Source organism: Prunus persica, chromosome G1 (assembly GCF_000346465.2).
Source record: "Prunus persica cultivar Lovell chromosome G1, Prunus_persica_NCBIv2, whole genome shotgun sequence".
Classification (NCBI taxonomy): Eukaryota; Viridiplantae; Streptophyta; class Magnoliopsida; order Rosales; family Rosaceae; genus Prunus; species Prunus persica.
In genome coordinates, this window is record NC_034009.1 from 43338214 (window position 1) to 43348983 (window position 10770).

Sequence of the window (10770 nt, forward strand, 5' to 3'; positions counted from 1 at the left end):
CTTTTCAATTCGCATTGAAGGACAGTTGCCCATCTGTGAGTTGGCGACTTCCAATACTTGATGCAAGTGGAAGTCGTCTGCTCTTTCATGGGCCATTGCCCACATTTCTCTTTATTTCTTTCTGCACTCCCAAATTCTGTTTGCCTCGCGAGAGTTCAAAGTCATTGAAAGGTATTGCTGAACTTTCAATACCATCAGCGCATTACAAATCTAAGGGTTTATTAGGGTTTTAAAAAATATTTTGTCCTTAAAGTTGAGGGTTTAATTATAAATCCCAGACACAGAAGATAAGTATTGCATACTTTTATAGGCGCCAGACATCAACTTCTTGCTTCTTTATCACTAATGGCCCCTACTACTTGAGACTTAATTGGTCTTCCCACACAATTTAATCATTGCTAGACTTAGTCTATAGGTGCAACACCCAAGTCTTTGATTTGCAGTAAATGTTGCTTCTTCTTCTTTCGCTATGCGGGGTGGGTATCCACAGTTATATTCCAACATGTGGGAATTTCGCACTTACATGGCTATCAAAGATATAGATAATGTCCAATTAAAGGGGAAGGTATATATATACCATTTGTTACATAATCTGAATTATAATAAAAACTTTGATAATACCGCTATATTATAAGTTATTACCGGACAGTGTTGATCACTCATCCGTATAAAAGTCTCCATAATACATGTAGAGAAATATAAATCCGAAATTTGCACAAGGAATTTATAACTTAAGGGGTTAATAGTATTAATCTCTCTTGCGTTGGTTAATAGCATTAATCCCTGTACTCGAGATCCTAAGTTTAATTCCCTCTCCCTTAATAAATAAATGCGTACCCAAACTTTGACCAAAGAAAAAACATGCTACCCAAACAATTCACAACTGAAACTGAGTCAAGCCTGGCTGAAGGCCAACCAAAAATAGAAAGTGGAGGTTGTCGGGTTTTAGTGAGAAAGTGAGAGAGGTGCAATGCAAAATGGATGCGCATTTGGAATGTTGACCAAATGGCACGAGAGAAAGTCAAACTACTCAGGGCACGAGGGAACAGTATCACACAAGACGAGAAAAAGAGAAGCATGTTTGAGCAAATTTGAAGGAAGACAAGACTAGAACCAACGGCCCACACCACGACAAAACTAGCCCATACATGATAAACCCATCCCCCCTTCCCTAGGTTTCAACTTGAACGGTCAAACCGAAAGGGCAACCAGAACCGTACACGTGTACTTTGTTCAATGATGCCTGCCTTGACCCTCTTGCAAGTTGCTTGCACCCCCCACCCCACCCATGCCCAACCCATGCCCTCATGTGGGAAGTGGACCCGCAGGGATGAGAATGGAGAATGGATCACTGATTTCATTACATTAGTTACCCACCGGATTAGAATCAAATACAAAGTTTATTTTTTATTTTTTATTTTATACTAAGTTCGAGTGTTAGATTAGAGTTTGAATTTGGCCATTTGATTAGGTGCATTATTATGATTACATACACACCGATGCCGTACATTAAGTATATGTATAAATGTACGTAGAATAATGTATATAATGTGTAGATTCATAAATTTATACATAATTAAGGACAAAAATAAAAATACAATCTAATTAAAAAAACTATATTGACAAAAATACTTGCAAGTGTCGTATGCTGGCCCCTCCAACTTAGCTATTCACACATTTGGCACCCCATGAAAAAAAAATTGTAGGTCTGGCCGTTAGGGCTATATGTTGTTGTTTGATACGAGCCAGCTGAAAAGGAATTCAGTTTCAGATTAATCATCATGCATGCATGCATGCGTCCAAATTTGATGGCAAAGAAAGCATCAAGCATGCCTGAATATATATTTATTTTTAAGCTTTTCTTTTCCCAGAAACTCAAACTCATGAAAAAAGTCACACCGACCGCCGTACACTACACACAGCAAAATCCCATGTGTTTCGGAGATGTCGAACAAAGCAGCAACAGTAGCATATCCTCTTCACGAATCATATCATATCATCCCTCCCAACTCTTCTTTTCGGCTGAAAGAGATTGCTCTCTCTCTCTCTCTCTCTCTCTCTCTCTCTCTGTCTCTCTCTCTGTGTTCATGCTTTTTCCTTAATCTCACCAATCGTAGTCATCGGCAAAATTTAAAAAGGCTGTATTTTGCCTTTCATTTTTGCTTTGTGTTAAAAAAGAAGAAGAAGAAATTGAAATTGTTGGGCTTTTACTGTTTGTTTATTACTGGTTCATTTGCCTTTATTCTTCTCTCTCTAGAAGGTAGGTTAAATTTTCTCAGTTTTTTTCCCTAAGTTGGACAATTTTTCTTTGTAAAAAGTAATAATAATTAAAGTGAGAGTTTTTTTAAAATACATAATTAGTAGGAAAGTTGGGATATATAACCAATTTCAACGGCTGAGCCATGCATACACAATTTTAGGTTACCGACACTCCTATATCTGATGCTAGTTGAACTAAAGCTCATGGATAAACAGGTGAATTAAGATTCCATTCAGCCGCACTTGTAAATTTCCACCGTTGAAGAGAAGAAAGAGAACAATGTTGTAAATGTGGGCATGGCCCACATGATGAAAGTGAAGAAGCATTAGGAGCCTATGCATTGAAATGGAAGACTTTGGTATGCATCCTACTTCAAATGCATTGAAATTCTGCGTGAATTGGAAATTAACTTCATCCCCAGTAGTTAGTTGGTACCAAAACGTTTGATGTCTTTCACCTACAAAAACAAGCGTTGATGAGAACGTTAGGTGAAAATCCGAGAAAGAGTAAAATTTTAACAATTATAACACTAACAGTCATATACTTTCATATTCTGTCTATTTTGCCGTCAAATTAAGCATGTCACATGCTATGGTATGTTGAAAATACTTGAGGACATGCCATTGCCATAGCTAGATATTGTCCATGCATGCATGCATATCCATTCTAAGACATTATATATAATATATGCCCTAAGAAATTAGAATTAAATAAGTACATGGCCAGAGCCTAGAACCCACGTGCATTCACGTAAATAATATGTGAAAGGGAGAGAAAGAAAAAGAAAAAAAAAAGATTGTTTGCTTTGCTTTGCTTTATTCTATCGGTAGGTGGAATATGGACTTGCTTCTATTCTACCCCATCTATATTTTATTCATTTTAACGAATTAACAACAATTTAAGACATTCTCTTCTTGATTCTGCTGCTTAACTAGAAAGCTGACACGTACTTCATAGTTAGGTTAAATTGCAACTTAATTTAAAACTAAACCATCTTAAACATGTTTTCCAATGTCTATGCTTTGTGTCCGCAAATATATGCACTTTCCTGTGCGATCTCATTAATTAATTACATCGTCAAACTAATGCACGGTTTTAATATTGTTCCCAGCTTGCTTTAGTGCCTAACCTGGTACACTTTCATCAAAGCCATATTGACAATATTTGTTTTTAAAATGATATCCATTTGCTGAGGTGGATCCGACGTCAATATTTATACCGTTGAAAAGAACATGACTGTGATCAAGAGGAATATAATCGATCTGATCATAAAATTTGGATTAAGGAAGGAAATGGAGCACCTCTTATGGATTTTACAACGAGAGAAAGTGCAGTTACACCTCCTTGTGCCTTAATAGGTCCGCCATTACCCATGAAACTCATCATTTATAGGAGGTGGTATAATCTAAAACCAAAAACATGTAAAAAAATAGGAACTGAGGCCAAGAGTATATTGGTGGCTGCTAATGCTATCATAACCATCGCACAATCATTAGTCACATTAATCAAAGATTAAGATGGGCATAAACATGGTGATATAATGATGATTAGCAGAACAAAGCAGTCGAGAGAGGAAGAGAGAGAGAGAGAGAGAGGTTTGAAATTAAGCCAAAAAGAATGGTCAAGAAAGAGGGCGCCTGCCCACTTAAATAATTATATATACATGACTTATGCAGAATCTGATCATCTTTAACATGCGTCTAGATAAGGTGGCTTTTATTCAAAACTGAAAAAAAGAGAAAACGTAAAAATAAAAATAAAAACAAAAGAAGGAAAATTTGGTTTGGTGGCATTAGTTGTTCACCTGTCTGTCTGTGGAGATGTACATTAATGCATGCGGGTAATATTCAAAGTTAATTTCCTTTGAAAGAAATGGGTAGTTCAATTCAAATCTTTTTTAAATATGTTATCGTCGAGCATGATACACGGTGGTTTTGTTGTTTTCCAAAGGTTAGGGTTTGGACAAAATAATAATCTTTTGGTTTTGGTTTTTTTTTTTCCTCCTTTTTTGGGTATAACGTTTGATGATCAATACGTTCTCATACAAATGCACTTATCTGCGGTGGTTATATTGTCACGTAGTACTAATTTACTCATATTATAATATATATATTTATTTATTAATAATTTATCTAAGTTTATAACATATAATTTATGTCGTCAATCTATATTATAACATGTGAATTAGTAACTCCAAGTGATATTGTGATCATCACACTCGAAATTTATCCATAAAAAATGCTTGTGGTTTATCTTAATTGCCACTTAGGTATTGTGATTTGAATTTTGTAAATTTTGCCCATGTGGTTTACTTGCACTATCAATTTTAGTTAAATGTTCAATTTCCTTCAATCAGTATAACTTGGCGTCCACATGTAGTGATACAAATCTCTAATTAAAGCTTTAATTAGCATTCTTCCAACTTATTAAGTGGAATTGGACACATAAACATTAAAACACCTTTGCAAGTGAGGTGCATGCATGTGGTTTTGACCAAGATTAGTAAAAAGTACAACGGTAAAAATGACAAAATTGAAATCATAGTGACTATAACAACAATTATCATAAACTACATAAACCATTTGTGACTTTTGGGCTAAAAATAATAATCTTTCCTTAAATTAAATGATAAGCAGGCGTTTGGTTTGCAAGGTAAAAAGTCTTGGGAATAAGAAAGTATTTTGTTCTTCATGTTTAGTAAGTCCAGACGTGACAAAAAAAGTTTATTACCTCAAGTGAAAGGGAAAATGAAAACGCATCTAACTTGAGTTTCTTTTTCCTTTATCCAAGGTAAATCAATGCAAACACTAATTAAGTTTTTCATGAGCAATATGCTCTCATTAATAATTAAAAAATTCATGGGAAGTCAAGCTAAGATATAACTTTAAATTTTAATTTATTTCACTAATTAGGATGTGAAATTGAAAATCAGCCTGGTTTTATGAAACCTTAATAGCATTGAGAAGATATGCATGATTGTTTTTTATTGTAGATGAACATGCATAAAAAAAGATTAAATAATTGCATGACACTTTTTTTAAAAGAAATTTTAAAGTGAGTTTAGATCTTGGATCTACGTGTCATATCATCACCATATCAATATAGTGAGATATGCTATGACATTTCGACCTCAATGTTTCTCTTTGGACACTATGCCATCACCAACTAAATTTGACAAAGCTGGAAATGAATTTCCTGTCATCTTCAAACTCTGTAGTTTTCTTCAGAATAATCATTCCCCCCATCAAAAATTAATGCATATGGTCGTAGGCCATAGTCAAGATTGCATGAAAGGAAAGGTTCAACACATATATATATATATATATATATTATTAATTAAATTATAAACTACTATTGAATTTACAATGTTAGAAGAGATGACAAGTTTGAATCCCTTTTTTGGGGAATTTAAAAAAAAAAAAAAAAAATTCTAAACTTCAAGCTCACCTTAGATTACAAGTTTAAATTATAAACTAGTGATGATAATGTCTTGTTTGGCTCCTACAAGTTTTGATCAAACAAATGAGCTATACATGTTATAGCTAGCTTAGTAGATTTTGTTAATCTATTCTTTGGTAACTTAAGCTTTCAAAAGACATTAATCGTATTCTTCTTTAAGATTAAAGTATAAATTCTTAAATTCTCAAAGAAATGTTACGCCTCGACCCAGAATCAGTAGGACTTGGGTTAAAAACTTCCAATCGCCATACCCACATTTTATTTATAGGTTGATATCATGGTATGGATATACTTCCCGTATTCAATTAATCCAACTCCTTAATTATGTGTAACATCAAACACATCATTAGATTAGTATTAACCATCTCTAATGTGATTCTTATTAACCAGCTCCAATGCGATTCAATTCTACTTCATAAACATGTCCTTAAACTCGTTAACATTTTTCTCCAAGCACTTGACGCGTATGCTCTAGCCGTAGAAAACAGAAGTATCCCCTCAAATAAGTTTGAACTTCATGGCCCTCCTTTGCTTTTTCTTTTTAAACACAAATTTGCTTAGACACACATGCATGCAAATCCACTCGTTAATTTGATCACAATTGAACTTCTGCAAGTACAGCATCCATATACATAAAAACACCATGGCCCATATGATCACTAAACACATATGCACTTTAGCAACAACTAGAAACATGGCATGATGGCCTCTCTCTGCAACGTCAAGAAGCCAATCACTTCATCCAAAGGTGTTTTCTTTTAGTTTTTTGTTTCTTTCCAAAGAGGTGCATGCAGCAGTGGCGCTCAAGAATCCACAAAAACAAAAAGAAATAAAAAAGAAAGAAACAAAAGAGAAAAAGAAATTAGAGGCTCGGGACGAGCCACCTTTGGCTTTTATGATGTTTTGCTTTTTTTCCTATCAAAGAAAAGGATGGGAGCAAAGTAAGATGGAGACAAACGAAAGTACATATATCAGATCAGATTGGAAAAAAATAAAGAAAAGAAAAAGAAGCAAAATATAGAGAAGAAATAAAGTCGAAAGGAGTTTTCTTACCAGAGAAAAAAGACCATTTAATTGCCTATTGGATAAAGCAATAACTCTCTCTCTCTCTCTCTCTCTCTCTGTGTCTCTCTCTGTGAGAGGAGGAGAGAGAGAGAGAGAGAGAGAGAGTGTTGTGTGAAAGGAAACCTACTGGACTGGCAAGCACAAGCCCCAGCGACGTTTCTGCACTGTCATACACTTTATCCAAATCCAGAAGAAAATCAAGAAAAAGAAATTCAAACCGAATCACAGCGTTATCTTTATCTTGAGGGAGCCAGTGGTGCTGCTGTTGCTGCTGCTTCTGCAGCTGTTGCAGAGAAACCAGCTAAGCCTAGACTCTGCTCTCAGCAGAATCAAATAGTACCCCCCACCCATTAGCCATCAGATTTTGGAGACAGTCATTCCAAACTTCAAAGCAAAAAAATCATAAAAACCCACACTCCAAAACCCCATTCAAAGCCAACCACAAATCCATAACCAACGAAAAGCAACTCTGAATTTTCATTTCAGACTTTTGACACCACCAAAGAGCCAAAGAGCCAAAGGGCCAAAGAGCCAAAGAGCCAAAGAGCCGAAGAGCCAAGAGCCAAAGAGCCAAGAGCCAACCCAAACTCATTATTAAAGATAACCACAACAGCAGCTGATGATATAAAACCTAACACTGAGTTATCAGACAAGACAACATACTCCATTGAGTTATCTTTACACACTAACACCAAAACTCACCACTTTCATTAATTTCTATCCTGAAAAATACAAAAAATAAACCCCGGTATTGTTTATTTTATTATTATTATTATTATTATTTATGTTTAAAACCTACACTGTTCAAAAATTCATAATCTCCTTTCATATTTCGATCAAAAACACCACCACTAATTAGCATCTGCATAGTAACTACACACATTTGTCCAAAGAAACAGCTTCTAAATTCTAAATTAACAAAATTAACAGTAACTTAACTTCCAAGTACCCAAATTTTGATATTAAAAAACACTACTATTAATCAACATCTAAATAATAATAATAATAGAAATAAAATTTTGAGCAAAAGAACAGTACCCAGAAGAAGGCAACAGAGTAAGAGAAACAGCTTCTAAGTTCTAAATTCACAGTAACCACTAAGTACCCATTTCAAGGGAAACCCCAAAAAAAAAAAAAAAAAAAAAACCCACAACCGAAAAAAAAAAACAGAAAATTAATTAACATTTTCAGTAAGGCGGTGGAGGTGGTGGTTGCCTCGCAGTTGGAGCCCAGAGGACATCAGTAGGCAAGTGGCAGCTATACATGGACATCCCACATGATTGCGATGACGGCGGCGCGTGCCCCCCACTCTCCACACCCCCAGACAACGGCGGCGAGTGGGCATCGCCCGAACCCGAGTTCCTAACCGCCTCGTCTTCCCCGGGAAGCCGATGATAAGACGGGTTGTTAAACGACGCGGCGATGACGTACACAGTCCCAGCCGCCACGAGGGCCCCCGCCACTAAGCCGCCGACGATCTGGCCTTGCGGGCCGGCGAGGGAGATGGTGAAGCCGCTGGGGACGGAGACGGGGCAGGACGGCGTGGTTTGGGGGAGGAAGGTGGCGGAGATTGACAGGATGTCGAAGCGGCCGTGAAAAGTAACGGTAGCTCCGGGTGTAGTTGACGGTTGACGGAGAGTGACGTTAGCAACGGTTCCGGAGCCGGTGAGAATGCAGAGGCCGATATTTTTGCGGCAGCAGAAGCGGGAGACGGCCTCGACGATGTCGCTTCCTCCCGGGACTTCGAGAATGTAGGGGCTCATAGGGGGCTCTGAGTCTCGGGTGATGATGACGGGGGGTTTGGGCTTGTTTTTGGAGCCAGGTGGACGGCCTCGGGGCCGTCGGATGACTTCGATGGTGGCGCCGTCGGCTGATGGGTTGGAAGGGTCCGCGGCGGCGGAGGACTTGGGGTTTTGGGCGGAGGGGTTGGTGGTGACAGTGGCGGTGCCGCTGCTGGTGGCGGCTGGGTGTCTTTCTTCCTCGGAAGTTTGGCATTCGCGATGATTGGTGGGTGATGGCTTTGGAATGGGTTTTGGGAAAGTGGTGGTGCTGGGTGTTGCTGGGTTGTGTGCTAGATTTGTTTTGTAGTGGTGGGGGTGGTGAAGCTTGGAGAACATGCTTTGAATTTCCACCCTTGGTGTCAACATATCCACCTTTCATCTTGTTTATGTATTTTGTTGTTTATTTTTTGGGATTTTGGGTTTTTTTCTCTCTCTCACTCTAGCTAAAACTAGGCTAGGTGTGTGATTGGTGGGTGGCTTTTGTTGTTGTTGATATATGAATAAAAAAAAGAAGGGAAGGAGGCGGGGGATTTTGGGGTGATGGGTTTTTATGGATTTTGCTTGGATTTGTTTATGAGGGAGGGAGGGAGGGAGGGAGGGAGAAGGCAAAGAGAGATCGAGGAAGAGGAGAGAAGGGGTGGTGGTGTTCGGATTTCTTTATAATAAATTGAGGATGAGGATCATGGTATGTATGCAACCAGACTAATGAGAGAGAAAGAGGAAAGAGAGGAGAGAGAGAGAGAGGGGAAGGGGAGGTGGGTGAGCTTGGAAACTAAGTAAAGACTAATGGCGCCGCTGGTTGGAAGAGCTAAAGTAGGGTCCACACATCACGCATGAGAGAGAGAGAGAGAGAGAGATGTACAGCAGTCATCGAGGAAAATCAGAAAAATGGGTATTGGTTAGCTCAACCCTTTGTTGCACCGCCTTACTATTCTTTTCTTCAAAGTTTGAGAGAGAGGAGAGAGAGAGAGAGAGGTGGGATGAGTCTTTGAGGGCCTTCCTAATCCCGACCGAGTGGATTGAAAGTGACTGGGATTGATGGTCTAGTTTTGGGCAATGGGGGATGCCTTCAATATTCAATATCTTTGCTTGTTTTCTTCTCTCTCTAGCTATCATTAGCACCATACCCCCTCTAGCTAGCCTGTCCTGACTGGACTGGACTGTACTGTACTGCACTGCACTGCACTGTCATGCATTCTTAATCCCAACCCAACCCACAAAAGATTCAAAGACAAAGAAATAGAAGATTGGCTTGTTTAATTTCATGTGCTTTAAAAAGGGATGAAAACATGTTTTAAGCCTTGATCAAAGGGGGAGGAGGTTCAAAGCTCATTATCATCATTTTGCTTAGAAATCAATATTCAATCCCCCATTTGTGTATATAATATGTGATCTAGAAGAACTTTGGATTTGTCACTTTCCCCAACTCAGAAAGATTGGGGTACTTTTTATTTTATTTTATTTATTTTGGTTTGTTGCCAATTTAAAACCAATGCAGTGCAGATGTATAAGCTAAACAAAAAACAAAAGTGGACCACACTGTGTCATGAATCATGATTAATGGACTGCCATGGCCAAAAGAGTTGTCCTTACGTATAATAAGGACACTCTTTGAGCATGTACATACAGCACAAATCAAGTCCATAACAAAATAATCCTGTTCCTATCTTAGTTTGGTATGCGAATTAGTTGTCTTAAAACTTATTAAATATTTGCTTAACTACTAGTTTTTATTGTATTGTAATAACTATTATGGAAAGCAGTCAAAGTCAATGCACCGTCTTGTAGCATCAACATCAAGGTTGGGGTTTAATAATAGGATGCCAATTGGGTGGTGTTGGTTAATAAATAGATCGGAAATCTCCAATTCAAATACGACTTTGTTTATTAAATAAGTCAGAAATCTCTAATTCAAATATGACACGTGATTAAATGGAAACAAGACACTACTTGCGTAACTTGTTTTATAAAATCAATTGGGTGCTAATAGGGATGTAGAAATTCTTGTCAGGTCTTCAATCTTAATGGGGGGAGATTTCAGGGCAAAACGGAGATCGGGTACAGGGATTCTTGAATTTAAAAAATCTTCATCGAATATGGAGCGAAGATGATATTGGTATCCCCATTCCCAAACCAATGGGTGCAAAGTTATAATTGGTATGATTTGATAAATTCTGAAATTTTAGATGCCTTAGCTATTCAAGA

At 37.7% G+C, this 10770-nt stretch overlaps 1 protein-coding gene across 1 annotated transcript; it reads right to left on the reverse strand.

Moving 5' to 3' along the window:
- LOC18789298 (AT-hook motif nuclear-localized protein 17) lies at positions 6223–9701 on the reverse strand. The gene is given in 2 exon segments (XM_020555915.1): positions 6223–8913; positions 8915–9701. Coding segments are annotated over 2 exon segments (972 nt in total). The 5' UTR covers positions 8945–9701; the 3' UTR covers positions 6223–7971.